This window comes from Oncorhynchus tshawytscha, unplaced genomic scaffold, assembly GCF_018296145.1.
Source record: "Oncorhynchus tshawytscha isolate Ot180627B unplaced genomic scaffold, Otsh_v2.0 Un_contig_2580_pilon_pilon, whole genome shotgun sequence".
NCBI lineage: Eukaryota > Metazoa > Chordata > Actinopteri > Salmoniformes > Salmonidae > Oncorhynchus > Oncorhynchus tshawytscha.
In genome coordinates this window covers 93,785-117,299 of record NW_024609691.1, presented here as the reverse complement: position 1 = coordinate 117,299, position 23,515 = coordinate 93,785, and the positions used below count along the sequence as shown (strand labels likewise).

The 23,515-nt window shown below is 45.8% G+C and overlaps 2 protein-coding genes across 2 annotated transcripts in view; one reads left to right on the top strand and one right to left on the bottom strand.

Moving 5' to 3' along the window:
• The window catches only part of dhx32a (DEAH (Asp-Glu-Ala-His) box polypeptide 32a), a 24,967-nt gene extending 10,887 nt beyond the window's left edge, over positions 1 to 14,080 (top strand). The window contains exons 6-13 of the mRNA XM_042316968.1: positions 2,646 to 2,900; positions 3,057 to 3,150; positions 4,276 to 4,425; positions 7,695 to 7,886; positions 9,109 to 9,249; positions 11,096 to 11,286; positions 12,720 to 12,910; positions 13,277 to 14,080. Of these exons, the coding sequence (XP_042172902.1) occupies positions 2,646 to 2,900; positions 3,057 to 3,150; positions 4,276 to 4,425; positions 7,695 to 7,886; positions 9,109 to 9,249; positions 11,096 to 11,286; positions 12,720 to 12,910; positions 13,277 to 13,469 (1,407 nt within the window). The 3' untranslated portion in view covers positions 13,470 to 14,080. The remainder of the gene's footprint in view (positions 1 to 2,645; positions 2,901 to 3,056; positions 3,151 to 4,275; positions 4,426 to 7,694; positions 7,887 to 9,108; positions 9,250 to 11,095; positions 11,287 to 12,719; positions 12,911 to 13,276) is intronic.
• On the bottom strand, positions 13,738 to 23,347 carry LOC112239174 (BRCA2 and CDKN1A interacting protein). The gene is made up of 6 exons (XM_042316969.1): positions 23,155 to 23,347; positions 22,541 to 22,696; positions 22,171 to 22,263; positions 21,505 to 21,692; positions 16,784 to 16,952; positions 13,738 to 14,466 (listed from the first exon to the last, which is right to left on the bottom strand). Exons 1-6 carry the CDS (start codon positions 23,293 to 23,295, stop codon positions 14,296 to 14,298), a joined length of 918 nt encoding a protein of 305 aa, XP_042172903.1. The 5' UTR covers positions 23,296 to 23,347; the 3' UTR covers positions 13,738 to 14,295.
• Positions 23,348 to 23,515: the final 168 nt, after the last annotated feature.

Below are 23,515 nucleotides of genomic sequence, written 5' to 3'. Positions count from 1 at the left end.
CTATGTACTGAATGATGGCATGCCATAGCTCTCTGTCCTTAAGTAGGATCTCTGTCCTTAAGTAGGATCTCTGTCCTTAAGTAGAAGCTCTGTCCTTAAGTAGGAGCTCTGTCCTTAAGTAGGATCTCTGTCCTTAAGTAGGATCTCTGTCCTTAAGTAGGATCTCTGTCCTTAAGTAGCATCTCTGTCCTTAAGTAGGATCTCTGTCCTTAAGTAGGATCTCTGTCCTTAAGTAGAAGCTCTGTCCTTAAGTAGAAGCTCTGTCCTTAAGTAGGATCTCTGTCCTTAAGTAGGATCTCTGTCCTTAAGTAGGATCTCTGTCCTTAAGTAGGATCTCTGTCCTTAAGTAGGATCTCTGTCCTTAAGTAGGATCTCTGTCCTTAAGTAGTATCTCTGTCCTTAAGTAGATTCTCTGTCCTTAAGTAGGAACTCTGTCCTTAAGTAGGATCTCTGTCCTTAAGTAGGGCTCTGTCCTTAAGTAGATTCTCTGTCCTTAAGTAGGAACTCTGTCCTTAAGTAGGATGTCTGTCCTTAAGTAGGATGTCTGTCCTTAAGTAGATTCTCTGTCCTTAAGTAGGAACTCTGTCCTTAAGTAGGATCTCTGTCCTTAAGTAGGATCTCTGTCCTTAAGTAGGATCTCTGTCCTTAAGTAGGGCTCTGTCCTTAAGTAGGAACTCTGTCCTTAAGTAGAAGCTCTGTCCTTAAGTAGGATCTCTGTCCTTAAGTAGGAACTCTGTCCTTAAGTAGGAGCTCTGTCCTTAAGTAGGATCTCTGTCCTTAAGTAGGAACTCTGTCCTTAAGTAGAATATCTGTCCCCCCTCTGTCCTTAAGTCCCCCTCTGTCCTTAAGTAGGGCTCTGTCCCCGTCCCCCCGTCTAGGACCTCTGTCCTTTGAGTGGTCTCTGTCCTTAAGTAGGAGTGGTCTGTGGTGTCCTTAAGTCTAGTGGTCTGTCTGTGGTCTGTCTGTTTGACTGTCTGTCTGTCTAGTGGTCTGTCTAGTGGTCTGTCTAGTGGTCTGTCTAGTGGTCTGTCTAGTGGTCTGTCTAGTGGTCTAGTCTGTGGTCTGTCTGGTCTGTCTAGTGGTCTAGTGGTCTGCCTAGTGGTCTAGTGGTCTGTCTAGTGGTCTAGTCTAGTGGTCTGTCTAGTGGTCTAGTGGTCTGCCTAGTGGTCTAGTCTAGTGGTCTGTCTAGTCTAGTGGTCTGTCTAGTGGTCTGTCTAGTGGTCTAGCGTAGTGGTCTGCCTAGTGGTCTAGCCTAGTGGTCTGCCTAGTGGTCTAGTGGTCTGTCTAGTGGTCTAGTCTAGTGGTCTGTCTAGTGGTCTGTCTAGTGGTCTGTCTAGTGGTCTGTCTAGTGGTCTGTCTGGTGGTCTGTCTAGTGGTCTAGCGTAGTGGTCTGTCTGGTGGTCTAGTCTAGTGGTCTGCCTAGTGGTCTGTCTAGTGGTCTGCCTAGTGGTCTAGCCTAGTGGTCTGCCTAGTGGTCTGCCTAGTGGTCTGTTGGAATGACAAAGCGTTTTGAAAGGCCTTGTTGTCCTGGACCATATGTGTGTGTGTGACAATGAGCTTTAAAGCCTGTCAATAGGGATGTCAACTCAGCCTTTTTCTATTGGTGGGTCTGCGAGCAAAATGTGTTAACTATTTATGACATGACACGCCCTGTCTTCCCCTCGCGTTGAACCATCCAGCCTGGGGTCAAGTAGCAGATCTAGGGTGTAGTGGTCAAGTAGAGGATCTAGGGTGTAGTGGTCAAGTAGAAGATCTAGGGTGTAGTGGTCAAGTAGCAAGTCTAGGGTGTAGTGGTCAAGTAGCAGATCTAGGGTGTAGTGGTCAAGTAGTCTAGGGTGTAGTGGTCTGTAGTGGTCTCTCTGTGGATCTAGGGTGTAGTGGTCTGCCTAGCAAATCTGGGTGTAGTGGTCTGCCACTATGGTCTGTCTCAGAGGATCTAGTGTAGTGGTCAAGCCTAGTGGTCTCTAGTGGTGTGCCTCGTGGTCTGTTGAATGACAAAGCGTTTTGAAAGGCCTTGTTGTCCTGGACCATATCTAGGGTGTGTGGTCAATGAGATCTTTAAAGCCTGTCAATAGGGATGTCAACTCAGCCTTTTTCTATTGGTAGTGGTCTGCGTAGCAGACATGTATTATCCTCAGAGCAGATCTAGGGTGTAGTGGTCAAGTAGAACCATCCAGCCTGGGGTCAAGTAGCAGATCTAGGGTGTAGTGGTCAAGTAGAAGATCTAGGGTGTAGTGGTCAAGTAGAAGATCTAGGGTGTAGTGGTCAAGTAGAAGATCTAGGGTGTAGTGGTCAAGTAGAAGATCTAGGGTGTAGTGGTCAAGTAGAAGATCTAGGGTGTAGTGGTCAAGTAGAAGATCTAGGGTGTAGTGGTCAAGTAGCAGATCTAGGGTGTAGTGGTCAAGTAGAAGATCTAGGGTGTAGTGGTCAAGTAGAAGATCTAGGGTGTAGTGGTCAAGTAGAAGATCTAGGGTGTAGTGGTCAAGTAGAAGACACTATTATCCTCAGAGCTGTACAGGTTTTAGACGTGTGATCCCTGCAGGAAGTGAACCCATGACCTTGGGGTCGTTGCTAGCCAGTAGCCACACGGGACTAGTCGTATGGTGCTGTCAGCACTTCTCACTCTGTGTTGAACCCTCCCACAGGAGGTTGTCTGTTCCCGTGCTATCCTCCAGAGAGAGGGAACCAGACTGGGGGCAGAGCTTGGGGAGCTGGTGCCCGTGGTCTTGTGCCCTGGGCAGGGTCGGACACCCTCTCGCCTGGGGGAGGGGATGGGGAGTAGGGGAACCGTTACGACCAGGTGCCGGTTGGTTTTCCTCTCCACAAGCCAGGGAGAGGACATGTTCTGGGCTGTGGACTCTGTTAACTTTGTCATCGACGTAGGACTGGAGAAAAGACATGTGAGTTTAACCACCATAAAACAAGCATTGCATGTTAGTTTATACATGTATGCCAAGGCTATGACCATAGATATCCTATTAAATGAGTTAATTCATGACGTTATTAAATAGTTATAATAGGTCTTTCTATGGTTAAACGTGTATTCTTTCAACCAGGTGTATCATCCCAGGATAAGGGCCAACTCTGAAGTACTACGATCCATCAGCAGATACCAGGCTGATATCAGGAAGCAGCTGACTGGACCGACAGGTACTGATGTCAGGAAGCAGCTGACTGGACCGACAGGTACTGATGTCAGGAAGCAGCTGACTGGACCGACAGGTACTGATGTCAGGAAGCAGCTGACTGGACCGACAGGTACTGACATCCTGGACCGACAGGTACTGATATCAGGAAGCAGCTGACTGGACCGACAGGTACTGATATCAGGAAGCAGCTGACTGGACAGCTGACAGGTACTGATATCAGGAAGCAGCTGACTGGACCGACAGGTACTGATATCAGGAAGCAGCTGACTGGACCGACAGGTACTGATGTCAGGAAGCAGCTGACTGGACCGACAGGTACTGATATCAGGAAGCAGCTGACTGGACCGACAGGTACTGATATCAGGAAGCAGCTGACTGGACCGACAGGTACTGATGTCAGGAAGCAGCTGACTGGACCGACAGGTACTGATGTCAGGAAGCAGCTGACTGGACCGACAGGTACTGATATCAGGAAGCAGCTGACTGGACCGACAGGTACTGATATCAGGAAGCAGCTGACTGGACCGACAGGTACTGATATCAGGAAGCAGCTGACTGGACCGACAGGTACTGATATCAGGAAGCAGCTGACTGGACCGACAGGTACTGATATCAGGAAGCAGCTGACTGGACCGACAGGTACTGATATCAGGAAGCAGCTGACTGGACCGACAGGTACTGATATCAGGAAGCAGCTGACTGTCTTTGCTCATTTGAGCTGTTCTTGCCATAATATGGACTTGGTCTTTTACCAAATAGGGTTATCTTCTGTATACCACCCCTATCTTGTCACAACACAACTGATTGGCTCAAACACATTAAGAAGGAAAGAAATTCCACAAATTAACTTTTAACAAGGCACACCTGTTAATTGAAATGCATTCCAGGTGACTACCTCATGAAGCTGGTTGAGAGAATGCCAAGAGTGTGCAAAGCTGTCATCAAGGCAAAGGGTGGCTATTTTGAAGAATCTCAAATAATTATAAAATATATTTAGATTTGTTTAACACTTTTTTTGGTTACTACGTGATTCCATTTGTGTTATTTCATAGTTTTGATGTCTTCACAATTATTCTATGATGTAGAACAAAGTAAAACATTGATTGAGTTGTCTGTGTTTGTCCAGGGAAGTGTTTCTGCCTGTACCCTGAGGAGAGAGTACTCCCCATAGAGACATCCCCTCAGATCCTGGACACCAACCTCACCTTCACCATCCTCTTCCTCAAGAGGATGGAGATCGCAGGGCTGAGACACTGTGACTTCATCACCAGACCAGGTCAGTCTACCAGACAGACATTCTACATGGTACTATAGTAGGACAGTGGTTCTCATTCAGGGGTACTAGGACCCCTAGGGCTACTTGGTCCACCGGGGCTACTTGGCCTGTCCACCTGGGCTACTTGGTCCACCGGGGCTAGTTGGCCTGTCCACCTGGGCTACTTGGTCCACCGGGGCTAGTTGGCCTGTCCACCTGGGCTAGTTGGCCTGTCCACCGGGGCTACTTGGCCTGTCCACCGGGGCTACTTGGCCTGTCCACCGGGTCTACTTGGCCTGTCCACCGGGGCTACATGGCCTGTCCACCAGGGCTACTTGGCCTGTCCACCGGGGCTACTTGGTCCACCAGGGCTACTTGGTCCACCGGGGATACTTGGGAAGACTCATGAGACCATAGGCTTACATGAGAGGGTACTTCAGGGCTACTTGGCCTACTTGGTACTTCAGGGCTACTCCGGGCAGAGCAAAATGTACTTGGTGGTACTGTAACCAAAAATAGGAATTGAACCAAACTACCAAATCAATCAAATGTATCTATAAAGCCCTTTTTACATCAGCAGATGTCAACAACTGCTTATACAGAAACCCAGCCTCAGACCCCAAACAGAAAGCAATGCAGATGTAGAAGCATGACTAGAAACCCTGGTTGTATCTGGGTATTCAGTGTATTCCCAGGTTATTAGACTCTGGTCTGGGAGGTGAGTCTGACCACAGAGATCCTAATTCAATTAAATGTGTTATAATATGTACTTCTATGGATCTGACCCTGTGTAATCTGTACTTCTATGGATCTGGCCCTGTGTAATCTGTACTTCTATGGATCTGACCCTGTGTAATCTGTACTTCTATGGATCTGACCCTGTGTAATCTGTACTTCTATGGATCTGACCCTGTGTAATCTGTACTTCTATGGATCTGACCCTGTGTAATCTGTACTTCTATGGATCTGACCCAGTGTAATCTGTACTTCTATGGATCTGACCCTGTGTAATCTGTACTTCTATGGATCTGACCCTGTGTAATCTGTACTTCTATGGATCTGACCCTGTGTAATCTGTACTTCTGGATCTGACCCTGTGTAATCTGTACTTCTGGATCTGACCCTGTGTAATCTGTACTTCTATGGATCTGACCCTGTGTAATCTGTACTTCTATGGATCTGACCCTGTGTAATCTGTACTTCTATGGATCTGACCCTGTGTAATCTGTACTTCTATGGATCTGACCCTGTGTAATCTGTATTCTGGATCTGACCCTTCTATGGATCTGACCCTGTGTCAATCTGTACTTCTTCTGGATCTGACCCTGTGTAATCTGTACTTCTATGGATCTGACCCTGTGTAATCTGTACTTCTGGATCTGACCCTGTGTCATCTGTACTTCTGGATCTGACCCTGTGTAATCTGTACTTCTGGATCTGACCCTATGTAATCTGTACTTCTATGGATCTGACCCTGTAATCTGTTCTTCTATGGATCTTACCCTGTGTCATCTGTACTTCTGGATCTGACCCTGTGTGCTGTAACTAGGGTTGCAAAATTCTAGCAACTTTCCCCAAATTCCCAGTTTTTCCAGAAAATCAGGAGGGTATAAGCAGGAAATCTTGGATTCATCCAACCAGGAATTCTGGGAAACCTGGGCATTTTGTTGAAAGTTAGCAGACTTTTTTGCAACCATAGCTGTAACTGTAGAGTAGTACAGGAGCGTTTTTTTGTCCTGGGTAGAGGTCTGATGGAGGTCTGTCTGTATGCCGTGCTCTGTCCTGTTTAGAGGCAGCCAGCCGTGCTTTAGTAGAGCTGACAGTGGCCTGACAGTGGCCTGCCAGGGACCATTGTCTGAGAGCCCCGACCCACCCGGCTGTCCCGGCATGGGAAGAGTTGAGGACAGTGACAAACCGGCATCCCAAATGGCACCCTATTCCTATATAGTGCACTACTATAGACCAGATGGCACCCTATTCCCTATATAGTGCACTACTATAGACCAGATGGCACCCTATTCCCTATATAGTGCACTACTATAGACCAGATGGCAATCTATTCCCTATATAGTGCACTACTATAGACCAGATGGCACCCTATTCCCTATATAGTGCACTACTATAGACCAGATGACACCCTATTCCCTATATAGTGCACTACTATAGACCAGATGGCACCCTATTCCCTATATAGTGCACTACTATAGACCAGATGGCACCCTATTCCCTATATAGTGCCCTACTCTGGTCAAAAAGGTAGTGTACCGTTCTGGACACATTCCATGGAGTAAAGTGGCCAGCTTGTTAATGATTACCTCATAACGCGTCTCATTTCGTCCATCTGACCTCCAACGCCACAATGAGGAGGAAGTAGAATTTCCTGTCCTCCATTCTACTGGAACAAACTAGGCTAGAATTCCTGGATCAACCTTTTTTGGAGCTCGGGCTCTTTTCAGGAACAGAGTTTTCATTCTGATTCTGTATTCTAATGTCTTTTGACGTGTTAAAGTTAAAGTAAGGCCCTCGATCTCTTGAGGAGCTGAGCAGATACTATATGATCATAATCCAAAGCATCAACTGACAAGTCATTTTGTTACACAGGTGGTTTCTCTGTCTAATATCTCTTCTTCTTATTATCTATTATGTAAAGGATGATCTACTTCCCTATCCAGATCTTGTCTTTTATTATCTATGATCTAAGTCGTCTACTTCCTATCCAGATCTTGTATTTTATTATCTATGATCTAAGTTGTCTACTTCCCTATCCAGATCTTGTATTTTATTATCTATGATCTAAGTTGTCTACTTCCCTATCCAGATCTTGTATTTTATTATCTATGATCTAAGTTGTCTACTTCCCTATCCAGATCTTGTCTTTTATTATCTATGATCTAAGTTGTCTACTTCCCTATCCAGATCTTGTATTTTATTATCTATGATCTAAGTTGTCTACTTCCCTATCCAGATCTTGTATTTTATTATCTATGATCTAAGTTGTCTACTTCCTATCCAGATCTTGTATTTTATTATCTATGATCTAAGTTGTCCAGATCTTGTATTTTATTATCTATGATCTAAGTTGTCTACTTCCTATCCAGATCTTGTATTTTATTATCTATGATCTAAGTTGTCTACTTCCTATCCAGATCTTGTATTTTATTATCTATGATCTAAGTTGTCTACTTCCTATCCAGATCTTGTATTTTATTATCTATGATCTAAATTGTCTACTTCCTATCCAGATCTTGTATTTTATTATCTATGATCTAAGTTGTCTACTTCCTATCCAGATCCAGAGGGTCTGATGCAGTCGCTAGAGGAGCTGGATTACCTCGCGGCATTGGACGACGTTGGGAACCTATCAGAGATCGGGATCATAATCTCTGAGTTGCCATTGGACGCTCAGATGGCCAAGGCTCTGCTGGCGTCCTGTGAGTTTGATTGTGTGAACGAGGTGGTGACCATCGCAGCTATGCTATCAGGTATGTAGTTTACACTCCTACAACCTCATTTGATTCTATTTGATTCCCTCAGGGTGGATTGCACCAACATGAATTAACTCTTAAACTGGGTTTAATCAAGGTTTATCTAGTAATGTTTTTGATTCATTTGATTCACTCAGGGTGGACTGCACCAACATGGATTAACTCTTAAACTGGGTTTAATCAAGGTTTATCTAGTAATGTTTTTGCACTGAACCTTAAACCTCGTTTTCAATAATCATAGTTCAATCTAATCCTTCTTCTACACTAAATTTAATTTAGAACTCAAACCAAGATCAAATGTAATCTTGTTGCTCCATTGTTTTAAAAACTAATTTAAATTCAGTTTTGGGATTAAATCTAAATTGACACTGTTTAAATGCATCAAATATCAGTGTCTAAGTTTCCATAGAACTACAACATATTTATATGGTGAATCCATTAGGACACGTATCACTGATCATAGTTTAGTGATTTAACCTTAGATGAACTAATCCAGTCTTAAAATTAAGTGGTGCAACACATTTACAAAGTCTAGATTAGGTCTAATCTAAGATTGATTTAAATCATGTTGGTGCAACACACCAACACACACTTGTAATGTGGTTAAACCCTCACGCTTATGTTTACATCCATAACGCCTTTATAACCACTACTGAAGATAGTAGAATATCCATCATAAGCAGTCTTAACCATTATGGACAACTACATCAGGCATCTCTGACCTTTTGAATGCATAATCTGCCAGACAGTATAATCTACTATATGGACATAGTCTAGTCTCTGACCTTTTGGATGTATAATCTGCCAGACAGTATAATCTGCCAGACAGTATAATCTGCCAGACAGTTTGATCTGCCATATGGACATAGTCTCGTCTCTGAGCATTTGCAGTTGAAGCCTAGGCGGCTGCTATTTCTCCCACTCAGACAATGAGCCTCAAGGTACTATACGGAGAGAGTAGCTTGGTCAAACAATGCAAACCCTGTTGATATGTCTGTTTTAGCTCCAATGCTAACCTCCCTATTGATTCTCTGTCTTTCTGCGTTAGCGCCAATGCTAACCTCTAATGATTCTCTGTCTGCATTAGCGCCAGTGCTAACCACCCTATTGATTCTGTCTGTTTTGCGTTAGCACCAATGCTAACCACCCTATTGATTCTGTCTGTCTGTGTTAGCACCAATGCTAACCACCCTATTGATTCTGTCTGTTTTGCGTTTAGCGCCAAGCTGCTTCCTGGAGCCACCTGATGGCAGGACCCAAGAGGTACAACAGTGTCACAGAAAGTTCCGGCACCCTGAGGGAGACCACTTCACCCTCATCAACATCTACAACGCCTTCAAGTACAGCCAGAGAGAGACATGTGAGTTAGTTACTTCAAATGCAGCCAGAGAGACACTCAGTCACATCAATTTAGCTCAAAAAAGCATCACATTGTGAAATACTTCACTATACTGTGCCTTCGGTAAGTATTCAGACCCCTTGACTTTTTCCACGTTTTGTTAGGTTGCAACCTTGTTCTAAAATGGATTAAATCATTTTTTCCCCCTCTCCTCAATCTACACACAACACCCCATAATGACATCACAATACCCCATAATGACATCACAATACCCCATAATGACATCACAATACCCCATAATGACATCACAATACCCCATAATGACATCACAATACCCCATAATAACAAATTGAAAACAGGTTTTTAGACATTTTTGCAAATGTATTAAAAATAAAAAACAGAAATGCCTTATTTTCATAAGTATTCAGACCCTTCGCTATGAGACTCGAAATTGAGCTCATGCATCCTGTTTCCATTGATCATCCTTAAGATGTTTCTATAACTTGATTGAGTCCACCTGTGGAAAATTCTATTGATTGGACATGATTTGGAAAGGAACACACCTGTGTATATATAAGGTTCCACAGTTGACAGTGCATGCCAGAGCAAAAACCAAGCCATGAGGTCAAAGGAATTGTCCGTGGAGCTCCGAGACAGGATTGTGTCGAGGCACAGATCTGGGGAAGGGTACCAAAACATTTCTGCAACATTGAAGGTCCCCAAGAACACTGTGGCCTCCATCATTCTTAAATGGAAGAAGTTTAGAACCACCAAGACTCTTCCTAGAGCTGGCCGCCCAGACAAACTGAGCAATCGGGGGACAAGGGCCTTGGTCAGGGAGGTGACCAAGAACCGATGGTCACTCTGACCGAGTTCTAGAGCTCCTCTGTGGAGATGGGAGAACCTTCCAGAAGGAAGGACAACCATCACTGCAGCACTCCACCAATCAGAACTTTATGGTAGAGTGGCCAGACAGAAACCACTCCTCAGTAAAAGGCACGACAGCCCGCTTGGAGTTTTCCAAAAGGCACCTAAAGACTCTCAGACCATGAGAAGCAAGACTCTGGTCTGATGAAACCAAGATTGAACTCTTTGCCCTGAATGCCAAACATCACGTCTGGATGAAGCATTATGGTGGCAGCATCATACTGTGGGGATGTTTTTCAGCAGCAGGGATTGGGAGACTAGTAAGGATCGAGGCAAAGATGAACGGAGCAAAGTACAGAGAGATCCTCGATGAAAACCTGCTCCAGAGCGCTCAGGACCTCAGACTAGGGTGAAGGTTCACCTTCCAACAGGACAACAACCCTAAGCACACAGCCAAGACAACGCAGGAGTGGATTCAGGACGAGTCTCTGAATGTCCTTGAGTGGCCCAGCCAGAGCCTGGACTTGAACCCGATTTAACATGTCTGGAGAGACCTGAAAATAGCTGTGCAGCAACGCTCCCCATCCAACCTGACAGAGCTTGAAAGGATCTGCAGAAAGGAATAGATACACGTGTCCCAAGCTTGTAGCATCATTACCCAAGGAGACTCGAGGCTGTAATCACTGCCAAAGTCGCTTCAACAAAGAACTGAGTAAACGGTCTGAATATTTATATAAATGTTATATTTCAGTTTTTTTGTCTAAAAACCTGTTTTTGCCTTGTCATTATGAGGTATTGTGTGTAGATTGATGAGGTAAAAAAACTATTTAAATAATTTATTTATTATTTTATAATAAGGCTGTAAAGTAACAAAATGTGGAAAAAGTCAAGGGGTCTGAATACTCTCCGAATGCTTTGTTTGCAATTGAATTCTGTTCCACTTGATTCTATTCTCTTCTCCTCACTTGTAGCTGAATGTTTCTTCCTGTTATTCCCTCAGACTTCAGCGTAGAGAAGTGGTGTCAGGACTACCATCTGAACCACCGCGCCCTTCAGACGGCAGACGCCATCAGGTCAGAGTTGACTGACATCCTGAAGAGAATAGAGCTGCCCATCTCTGAGACGTCCTTCGGAACCAAGACCAACACACTCAACATCAAGAGAGCTCTGCTGGCAGGGTTCTTCATGCAGGTCTGTGGACAATGGAGAACCGTTGTGCTGGTGTAGAGGATGTCCCACTGCTCGTTTAAGCGTGTTCCGTTTCCTCCCGGTTCCACTCCATACCGAGGTTCCAACCCGAGGTTAGCAACACCAAGGTTCAATTCCCGAAGGGATCGCATACGTGACCGCCCTCCTGAAGCGTGTCACGTCCCTGAAAGCTAGCTATTCGGCCACGCAAGTGGCAGATCCCAATCTACTACATTAGCAACACCAGGGTTCAATTCCCGAAGGGATCACATACGTGACCACCCTCCTGAAGCGTGTCACGTCCCTGAAAGCTAGCTATTCGGCTGCGCAAGTGGCAGATCCCAATCTACTACATTAGCAACACCAGGGTTCAATTCCCGACCGGATCACATACGTGACCACCCTCCTGAAGCGTGTCACGTCCCTGAAAGCTAGCTATTCGGCTGCGCAAGTGGCAGATCCCAATCTACTACATTAGCAACACCAGGGTTCAATTCCCGAAGGGATCACATACGTGACCACCCTCCTGAAGCGTGTCACGTCCCTGAAAGCTAGCTATTCGGCCGCGCAAGTGGCAGATCCCAATCTACTACATTAGCAACACCAGGGTTCAATTCCCGACCGGATCACATACGTGACCACCCTCCTGAAGCGTGTCACGTCCCTGAAAGCTAGCTATTCGGCTGCGCAAGTGGCAGATCCCAATCTACTACATTAGCAACACCAGGGTTCAATTCCCGACCGGATCACATACGTGACCACCCTCCTGAAGCGTGTCACGTCCCTGAAAGCTAGCTATTCGGCCGCGCAAGTGGCAGATCCCAATCTACTACATTAGCAACACCAGGGTTCAATTCCCGAAGGGATCACATACGTGACCACCCTCCTGAAGCGTGTCACGTCCCTGAAAGCTAGCTATTCGGCCGCGCAAGTGGCAGATCCCAATCTACTACATTAGCAACACCAGGGTTCAATTCCCGAAGGGATCACATACGTGACCACCCTCCTGAAGCGTGTCACGTCCCTGAAAGCTAGCTATTCGGCCGCGCAAATGGCAGATCCCAATGGAAGACAGTGTCCTGTATGGAAGACAGTGTCCTGTATGGAAGTCAGTGTCCTGGGTCCTGTATGGAAGACAGTGTCCTGTATGGAAGACAGTGTCCTGTATGGAAGACAGTGTCCTGTATGGAAGACAGTGTCCTGTATGGAAGACAGTGTCCTGTATGGAAGACAGTGTCCTGTATGGAAGACAGTGTCCTGTATGGAAGACAGTGTCCTGTATGGAAGACAGTGTCCTGTATGGAAGACAGTGTCCTGTATGGAAGTCAGTGTCCTGTATGGAAGACAGTGTCCTGTATGGAAGACAGTGCCCTGTCACTTTTCATGAAGTAATTTGTTTTACGACAAATATGAAGTTCCTTTATCCCTGTTTTCAGATTGCCCGTGATGTGGATGGTTCAGGAAACTACTTCATGTTGACCAACAGACACTTGGCTCAGGTCCACCCTGCCTCCAGCTATGGGGCCAAGGCACATCAATTGGGTTTTCCAGAGTGGGTGCTGTTCCATGAGTATACTCTCTCGGGAAACCACGGTATCCGGACAGTCTCTGAAATCTCCCCTGCAGTGTAAGTCAATGGGCCAAACTAAGACTCTTTCTCAATGCATTTTTCTCATGTCCATTCTTATGTCTTCTTTTTAAAATATGCATTGGATATGCAGAGGCCCCTCCCCTCTAACCTTCTCATCCAATGACCCCCAAGGCCCCTCCCCTCTAACCTTCTCATCCAATGACCTCCGAGGCCCCTCCCCTCTAACCTTCTCATCCAATGACCCCGAGGCCCCTCCCCTCTAACCTTCTCATCCAATGACCCCCGAGGCCCCTCCCCTCTAACCTTCTCATCCAATGACCCCGAGACCCCTCCCCTCTAACCTTCTTCAGTCAGACGGCTCCTCAGTATTTCTATAATATCAGTGTCGTCTTCTCTCTGTAGGTTCATCCAGACGGCTCCTCAGTATTTCTATTCCAACCTGCCTCCTAGTGAGAGTAAAGACCTACTACAGCACATTCTGGACCGGGACGGATCTGGACGTAAAGACAAGCAACAGACCCTGACCATCAACAGTAAAGCGGATAAGGACTGCAGTACAGTGGCTCAGTCTTATGACAGATGTGTGCTACAGTGACCTCTGGTGGAGAGCTTCAGCACTGCACCGACTTTTATTGAAAAGACAATCATCGTTGATTAGAACAGCTTCTCTGGGGACACCCAGACTTTTCACAATGTTGTTGCCCTGAACTATGTCACCTGATTGACTCAGTGATTAGATGAGTCAGGTGTGATCTGTGGAATAGTTCACATATGGAACAGCTGGGGGGTCGGGGGGTCCCCAGAGGAGAGTTTTGAAAACCCCTGGGTTAGATCAACTTCCAAATGACTGACTTGCCGTACACTATTGTTCATATCTTTAATTCAGTCAGGTGGTAACTGCCTTGGTAATTTGATATTACAGTAAATAATTAGCCTATATTCTAATAAGAGTATCACCCCAGTAAATGAATCCAGATCATCAAATCAAGTTTGAACGTCTGATGGATATTCCTTCACAGAAAAATACACAAATATTTCATGTTTTGGGGGAATTTGTCACTTGCTCGATAACCAATAATAATATTGTGTAAGAAATTGTTTGTACTGAAATGTTAAAACAATCACTATGTTTTTTACATGAATCTGTAAATCTGCTTTGAACTACGACCGAAGGTCTGAAATTATTTATTTTGTCAAAAGATACATTAAAAAAAAAAAAAGATAAAACCGCTGGGCTGAAGGGAACCGTTACATAATGACGTTATTCTCCGCTTAACAACAAGCTTTCCAGTGATCCCACCTTCCTTTCAATGACTTGTATCAAATTTTACATTGCAAAAAGAATCATCCAGAGGGGCTTGTTTTAAAGACATCAGTCCTGTTTCGTTCACCAGAGTTTTTTTTTACTCTTGTACGGTTGGTCACACGGTCAGGTATTCTTTGAGCTTGTCCATGACGGCTGACATCCTGTCTGCCGGGATGAGCATCACGGTACGCTGCGGCTTCATGGGGACGTCGTCGAAGGACCACCGCCCGCTCAGGACGCTGTCCGTCTCCTCCTGCACCGAGTAGTGGAACTTCATGGTGGCTTGCTGTAGTGGGGACATGGACAAATGGTCAAGGCAGTGAAAAGGACAAGGAAAAAGAGACATTTAACTCACCAGTGTCTGTATATAGCCCCTACTGTATATAGCCTCTCTACTGTATATAGCCCCTCTACTGTATATAGCCTCTCTACTGTGTATAGCCTCTCTACTGTGTATAGCCCCTCTACTGTATATACCCTCTACTGTATGCAGCCCCTCTACTGCCCCCTCTACTGCACATAGCTCTACTGCACATAGCCCCTCTACTGTATATAGCCCCTCTACTGTATGTAGCCCCTCTACTGTATGTAGCCCCTCTACTGTATATAGCCCTCTACTGTGTATAGCCCTCTACTGTATATAGCCCCTCTACTGTATATAGCCCCTCTACTGTATATAGCCCTACTGTATATAGCCCCTACTGTATATAGCCCCTCCCAGCCCCTCTACTGTACTGTATATAGCCCCTCTACTGTATATAGCCCCTCTACTGTATATAGCCCCTCTACTGTATATAGCCCCTCTACTGTATATAGCCCCTCTACTGTATATAGCCCCTCTACTGTATATATATAGCCCCTCTACTGTACTAGCCTACCCTCTACCCCTATAGCCCCTCTACTGTATATAGCCCCTCTACTGTATATAGCCCCTCTACTGTATATAGCCCCTCTACTGTATATAGCCCCTCTACTGTATATAGCCCCTCTACTGTATATAGCCCCTCTACTGTACTGTATATAGCCCCTCTACTGTATATAGCCCCTCTACTGTATATAGCCCCTCTACTGTATATAGCCTCTACTGTATATAGCCTCTACTGTATATAGCCTCTACTGTATATAGCCTCTACTGTATATAGCCTCTACTGTATATAGCCTCTACTGTATATAGCCTCTACTGTATATAGCCTCTACTGTATATAGCCTCTACTGTATATAGCCTCTACTGTATATAGCCTCTACTGTATATAGCCTCTACTGTATATAGCCTCTCTACTGTATATAGCCTCTACTGTATATAGCCTCTACTGTATATAGCCTCTACTGTATAGCCTCTACTGTATATAGCCTCTACTGTATATAGCCTCTACTGTATATAGCCTCTACTGTATATAGCCTCTACTGTATATAGCCTCTACTGTATATAGCCTCTACTGTATATAGCCTCTACTGTATATAGCCTCTACTGTATATAGCCTCTACTGTATATATATAGCCTCTACTGTATATAGCCTCTACTGTATATAGCCTCTACTGTATATAGCCTCTACTGTATATAGCCTCTACTGTATATAGCCTCTACTGTATATAGCCTCTACTGTCCTCTCTCTCTCCTGGAATCACTGTTGACTGGGTACCTTAAACAATCCAACAGCACACGTAAATGGCCTATATTATTATACTTAAAGTTGGGGAGGCAGGTAGCCTATTGGTTAGAGGGGGGCAGGTAGTCTAGTGGTTAGAGGGGGGCAGGTAGTCTAGTGGTTAGAGGGGGCAGGTAGCCTAGTGGTTAGAGGGGGGGGGCAGGTAGTCTAGTGGTTAGAGGGGGGGCAGGTAGTCTAGTGGTTAGAGGGGGGCAGGTAGTCTAGTGGTTAGATGGGGGGGGGGTAGCTAGGTAGTCTAGTGGTTAGAGGGGGGCAGGTAGTCTAGTGGTTAGAGGGGGGCAGGTAGTCTAGTGGTTAGAGGGGGGGCAGTTAAACCCCAGGTAGTCTAGTGGTTAGGGGGGTTAAACCTAGCAGGTAGTCTAGTGGTTAGAGGGGGGCAGGTAGTCTAGTGGTTAGAGGGGGGCAGGTAGTCTAGTGGTTAGATAGGGGGCAGGTAGTCTAGTGGTTAGAGGGGGAGGCAGGTAGCCTAGTGGTTAGGGGGGGGGGGCAGGTAGTCTAGTGGTTAGAGGGTAGAGGAGGCAGGTAGCCTAGTGGTTAGAGGGGGGACAGGTAGCCTAGTGGTTAGAGGGGGGGGGGACAGGTAGTCTAGTGGTTAGATGGGGGCAGGTATTCTAGTGGTTAGGGGGGGAGGCAGGTAGTCTAGTGGTTAGAGGGTAGAGGAGGCAGGTAGCCTAGTGGTTAGAGGGGGGGGGGCAGGTAGCCTAGTGGTTAGAGGGTAGAGGAGGCAGGTAGCCTAGTGGTTAGAGGGAGGGGACTAGTAAGTGAAAGGTTGCTGGATCGAATCCCTGAGCTCACAAGGTAAAAATCTGTCGTACTGCCCCCATGAACAAGGCAGTTAAACCCCACTGTTCCCTGGTACGCCGTCGTTGTAAATACGAATTTGATCTTAACTGACTTGCCTAGTTAAATAAATAAAAGTTTTTAAAAAAGTTCAACCTCATAGAAGAACTCCTCCTCTGCGTTGACGAAGGTGAGCTCGTCCTTCGGCGGGGCTCCTCGGGCAGCGACGGTCTTGGAGGGATCCTTATAGGTCTTACTGATCATCAGGCAGTAATGACACTTCCCACTGGGCTTGTTGCTGCTCTGGGCTTCTGTCAACTCCTCCCTGGAAACAGCCAATCAATGATGTGGTTTATGTTCACGCAGCTTTCCATCTTCTTTTCATAGATAATACATACACGGAATTACTTTTGTACAACAACGGAATTACTTTTGTACAACAACAAATATGTCAATGATTTTTAGCGTTTGTTTATCCGGTGTAAAGTGACCCATATCTGAGACGAGCAGTTACATAATTGCAGGTCCTTATTAAGAAGGGTTCACCTAGAGTAGCATACCCATAATGCATAGCAGGTGATTGACAGTGAACAAAACGGTACATCGCCTGAGCGACAGTGAGGTGGTCTGAGAGCGTGTCTTGCTGACAGTACAGTAATCTGAGAGTACATCTTGCTGACAGTACAGTAATCTGAGAGCGTGTCTTGTTGACAGTAATCTGAGAGTGTGTCTCGTTGACAGTACAGTAATCTGAGAGTGTGTCTCGTTGACAGTACAGTAATCTGAGAGTGTGTCTCGTTGACAGTACAGTAATCTGAGAGTGTGTCTCGTTGACAGTACAGTAATCTGAGAGTGTGTCTTGTTGACAGTACAGTAATCTGAGACCATGTCTTGTTGACAGTACAGTAATACTGAGAGCGTGTCTTGCTGACAGTACAGTAATCTGAGAGCGTGTCTTGACAGTACAGTGACAGTACAGTAATCTGAGAGCGTGTCTTGTTGACAGTACAGTAATCTGAGACCATGTCTTGCTGACAGTACAGTAATCTGAGAGCGTACAGTACAGTAATCTGAGAGTGACAGTACAGTAATCTGAGAGCGTGTCTTGTTGACAGTACAGTAATCTGAGAGCGTGTCTGTTGACAGTACAGTAATCTGAGAGCGTGTCTTGCTGACAGTACAGTAATCTGAGAGCGTGTCTTGCTGACAGTACAGTAATCTGAGAGCGTGTCTTGTTGACAGTACAGTAATCTGAGAGCGTGTCTTGCTGACAGTACAGTAATCTGAGAGCGTGTCTTGCTGACAGTACAGTAATCTGAGAGCGTGTCTTGTTGACAGTACAGTAATCTGAGAGCGTGTCTTGCTGACAGTACAGTAATCTGAGAGCGTGTCTTGCTGACAGTACAGTAATCTGAGAGTATGTCTTGCTGACAGTACAGTAATCTGAGAGCGTGTCTTGCTGACAGTACAGTAATCTGTAATCTGAGACAGTACAGTAATCTGTGTCTTGCTGACAGTACAGTAATCTGAGAGCGTGTCTTGTTGACAGTACAGTAATCTGAGAGTATGTCTCGTTGACAGTACAGTAATCTGAGAGCGTGCTGACAGTACAGTAATCTGAGAGTATGTCTCGTTGACAGTACAGTAATCTGAGAGCGTGTCTTGTTGACAGTACAGTAATCTGAGAGCGTGTCTTGTTGACAGTAATCTGAGAGCGTCTCTTGCTGACAGTACAGTAATCTGAGAGCGTGTCTTGTTGACAGTACAGTAATCTGAGAGCGTGTCTTGCTGACAGTACAGTAATCTGAGAGCGTGTCTTGTTGACAGTACAGTAATCTGAGAGTACATCTTGCTGACAGTACAGTAATCTGAGAGTGTGTCTTGCTGACAGTACAGTAATCTGAGAGCGTGTCTTGTTGACAGTACAGTAATCTGAGAGGGTGTTGACAGTACAGTAATCTGAGAGTACATCTTGCTGACAGTACAGTAATCTGAGAGCGTGTCTTGCTGACAGTACAGTAATCTGAGAGCGTGTCTTGTTGACAGTACAGTAATCTGAGAGTGTGTCTTGTTGACAGTACAGTAATCTGAGAGTATGTCTTGTTGACAGTACAGTAATCTGAGAGCGTGTCTTGTTGACAGTACAGTAATCTGAGAGCGTGTCTTGCTGACAGTACAGTAATCTGAGAGCGTGTCTTGTTGACAGTACAGTAATCTGAGAGCGTGTCTTGTTGACAGTACAGTAATCTGAGAGTGTGTCTTGCTGACAGTACAGTAATCTGAGAGCGTGTCTTGTTGACAGTACAGTAATCTGAGAGCGTGTTGACAGTACAGTAATCTGAGAGTGTGTCTTGCTGACAGTACAGTAATCTGAGAGTCTTGCTGACAGTACAGTAATCTGAGAGTGTCTTGCTGACAGTACAGTAATCTGAGAGTGTGTCTTGCTGACAGTACAGTAATCTGAGAGTGTGTCTTGACAGTGACAGTACAGTAATCTGAGAGCGTATGTCTTGTTGACAGTACAGTAATCTGAGAGTCTTGTTGATACAGTAATCTCTTCTTGTTGACAGTACAGTAATCTGAGAGCGCGTCTTGCTGACAGTACAGTAATCTGAGAGCGTCTTTCTGACAGTACAGTAATCTGAGAGCGTGTCTTGCTGACAGTACAGTAATCTGAGAGCGTGTCTTGTTGACAGTACAGTAATCTGAGAGCGTGTCTTGTTGACAGTACAGTAATCTGAGAGCGTGTCTTGCTGACAGTACAGTAATCTGAGAGCGTGTCTTGTTGACAGTACAGTAATCTGAGAGTACGTCTTGCTGAGAGTACGTCTTGCTGACAGTACAGTAATCTGAGAGTACGTCTTGCTGACAGTACAGTAATCTGAGTGTACGTCTTGCTGACAGTACAGTAATCTGAGAGCGTGTCTTGTTGACAGTACAGTAATCTGAGAGTACGTCTTGTTGACAGTAATCTGAGAGCGTGTCTTGTTGACAGTACCGTAATCTGAGAGTACGTCTTGCTGACAGTACAGTAATCTGCAACAGAACATTTTTGTAACATTATGAAATGTAAAACAAAAAAACTGAGTTTCTTATTGGACAACTGCAGGTCGTCCATCCCTGTTTCAGGATGTTTTCTTTGGTGTTGCGACCCTAATGAACATGACCCAGGTGGGATAACTGAAAGGGGGGGTAACTGGACTCTGCTGCTTAGAGGGGCAGGGTGATCTGTGGGGGTTAGACAGACTCACTGTAGCTGTTTGTGGAGGGGCAGGGTGATCTGTGGGGGTTAGACAGACTCACTGTAGCTGCTTAGAGGGGCAGGGTGATCTGTGGGGGTTAGACAGACTCACTGTAGCTGTTTAGAGGGGCAGGGTGATCTGTGGGGGTTAGACAGAGACTCACTGTAGCTGTTTGTGGAGGGGCAGGGTGATCTGTGGGGGTTAGACAGACACACTGTAGCTGTTTAGAGGGGCAGGGTGATCTGTGGGGGTTAGACAGACTCACTGTAGCTGTTTGTGGAGGGGCAGGGTGATCTGTGGGGGGTTAGACAGACTCACTGTAGCTGTTTAGAGGGGCAGGGTGATCTGTGGGGGTTAGACAGACTCACTGTAGCTGTTTGTGGAGGGGCAGGGCGATCTGTGGGGGGGTTAGACAGAGACTCACTGTAGCTGTTTAGAGGGGCAGGGTGATCTGTGGGGGTTAGACAGACTCTCACTGTAGCTGTTTGTGGAGGGGCAGGGTGATCTGTGGGGGTTAGACAGACACACTGTAGCTGTTTAGAGGGGCAGGGTGATCTGTGGGGGTTAGACAGACTCACTGTAGCTGTTTGTGGAGGGGCAGGGTGATCTGTGGGGGTTAGACAGACTCACTGTAGCTGTTTAGAGGGGGGCAGGGCGATCTGTGCTGGGAGGGGCAGGGTGATCTGTGGGGGTTAGACAGACTCACTGTAGCTGTTTAGAGGGGCAGGGCGATCTGTGGGGGTTAGACAGACTCACTGTAGCTGTTTAGAGGGGCAGGGTGATCTGTGGGGGTTAGACAGACTCACTGTAGCTGTTTGTGGAGGGTCAGGGTGATCTGTGGGGGTTAGACAGACTCACTGTAGCTGTTTAGAGGGGCAGGGCGATCTGTGGGGGTTAGACAGACTCACTGTAACTGTTTGTGGAGGGGCAGGGTGATCTGTGGGGGTTAGGGTTAGACTCACTGTAGCTGTTTGTGGAGGGGCAGGGCGATCTGTGGGGGTTAGACAGACTCACTGTAGCTGTTTAGAGGGGCAGGGCGATCTGTGGAGGTTAGGGTTAGACAGTAGCTGTTTGTGGAGGGGCAGGGCGATCTCTGGGGGGTTAGACAGACTCACTGTAGCTGTTTAGAGGGGCAGGGCGATCTATGGGGGTTAGACAGACTCACTGTAGCTGTTTAGAGGGGCAGGGCGATCTGTGGGGGTTAGACAGACTCCCTGTAGCTGTTTGTGGAGGGTCAGGGTGATCTGTGGGGGTTAGACAGACTCACTGTAGCTGTTTAGAGGGGCAGGGCGATCTGTGGGGGTTAGACAGACTCACTGTAACTGTTTGTGGAGGGGGGTGAGGGTGATCTGTGGAGGTTAGGGTTAGACAGAGCTGTTGTTTGTGGAGGGGCAGGATGATCTGTGGGGTTAGACAGACTCACTGTAGCTGTTTAGAGGGGCAGGGCGATCTGTGGGGGTTAGACAGACTCACTGTAGCTGTTTAGAGGGGCAGGGCGATCTGTGGGGGGTTAGACAGACTCACTGTAGCTGTTTGTGGAGTGGCAGGGCGATCTGTGGGGGTTAGGGTTAGACAGAGACTCACTGTAGCTGTTTAGAGGGGCAGGGCGATCTGTGGGTTTAGACAGAGACTCACTGTAGCTGTTTGTGGAGTGGCAGGGCGATCTGTGGGGGCACGTTGATGAACCTCTCGCTGAGCAGCAGTCCCACAGGCTTAGTGGTGTCGTTGAGGACCTTCTCCAGATCGTCTGTCACACTATGGGGACAACTCTTCTCACACTGACCCAGGATCAGATCCTTTACCTCCTCCACACACTGGACACCCTGTGGACGGATCAGAACACAGTTACTAACATATAGACCTTATTCACCAGACTGCCGTGATTGGTCAAAATGCAGGCTAGTGCAGTAGGCAGGAAGAGGAAGTAAGCTACTACATTGAAGTCTAAGGAAAACAGATCTTTCCTCAAAGTCGACCTTTTAAAACATCAGATTCAGACAGAGAGAAGAGTGAACGACAATGTCTTGTCTCTTAACATCTCATTGGTTGAGAAAGTGTCAAGTTGAGTGATTTCATAGATTATATATTTGTTATTTTATTTAACCAGGCAAGAACAAATTCTTATTTACAATGACAGCCTACCGGGGAACAGTGGGGTTAACTGCCTTGTTCAGGGGCAGATCGACAGATTTTAACCTTGTCAGCTCCGGGATTCGATCTAGCAACCTTTCGGGTTACTGGCCCAACCCTGTAGGCTACCTGCCACCCCAAATAGATAACATAACATCTGACTGTACCTACCTTTCTCTCAGTGAGGTTGAGCATGCTGATGAAACCAAACACCTCATCGGCTGGATCCTCGTCATCATCGCTGTCCTCTGGCACCTCTGCTTGCTGACAACAAAACATGCAGAAAGACATACATGACACTACTGAATTCATATCAATTGTTCTCCGTTGGATGTGGGAGAAGGAAACTGGAGCTAGAAATACAACCATTTCGCTACACCCGCAATAACATCTGCTAAACCTGTACGTGACGAATACAACTGATTTGAAGAGAGCATATGTGTGTCATCATATTTTGGGAGTTTAATATGATACGTTAAATTGTATGATGCATATTTAGTGATGGTCTGGTCTGATAAACCAGACGCGTCTGGTTTCTTACCCTGATGACGCTTCCAATATGATTCTGCTGGATGAGGAGATCGGTCAACTCGGATGTATTGACACGAGCCTTCAGAAACAGCTGTTGCATGAGTTTCTTGACCCCGTTGTAGTCATTGTGAGTAATGGTATGGGCCTCAAAGTCTACAATGACCTCCTGGAAACAAACAAAAAATATTTTTAATACAAGTCCCGACTCCCGAGACAATGTTTTGGAGTTGATGGGGACGGTTTTAGTGTCAATACTGGTATCGATTGTGTTGTTTGTCTAAACTACTCTTATGGTTTTAAGTGTGTAAATGTCCATGCATTTCACTATTTAGCTAGTTTAAAACTCTGAAGTGATCGACTGGCTATGTTTAGCATGTCCCTAACATACTTAACCATTGTTAACTAGCTTGATATGAACAACAGTTGTTTGCTAAAAAGCTATCTATCTATTCAATTCAATTCAAGGGCTTTATTGGCATGGGAAACGTGTTAACATTGCCAAAGCAAGTGAGGTAGATAATATATAAAGTGAATAATCTACCTAACCCATCTAACACGTTTAGCCAATGCTAGCTAGCCTGCTAGGCCAGGAATATAGCCAGTTCACTAGAGACATTATCGTACTTCATTGATCTCCTCTTCTGATCCGCTGTCATTCTCTAATGAATCACCGTCGTTTTCCAATCCTTCATCAGAGCTGTTATCCTCACTATCAGCGGGATTTTCTCCTTTTCCAACTGCTCGTCTTTTCGCTGAAGAAGCCATGCTGCCAAAACAGATACCACGCGTATGAGGAAAGGGATTAAAGTGGAGTTGTTGGTGTACTGAGAAACTGAGACGCTGTAGCGGCCATTTTGGATCAATTGTTGCATGCTTCGTTATGCTTGGAATGTCCGTGTGTGGAACCACAATGGCGTCCAGTTTCTCATTCTGACAGCAGAATGGAATAAACCATTTTGATCAAAAGGGATATATATATATATTG

Bases quoted from the DNA above. Each gene is read 5' to 3' on its own strand.
- LOC112239174 (XM_042316969.1), bottom strand. From the start codon at position 23,295: ATGGCTTCTTCAGCGAAAAGACGAGCAGTTGGAAAAGGAGAAAATCCC. The intron at 22,697-23,154 runs GTACGATAATGT...GTTTGTTTCCAG, and splicing joins CAGAAGAGGAGATCAATGAA to GAGGTCATTGTAGACTTTGA. The intron at 14,467-16,783 runs GTTGAACTTTTT...TCCCCACTACAG, and splicing joins AGGAGGAGTTCTTCTATGAG to CAAGCCACCATGAAGTTCCA.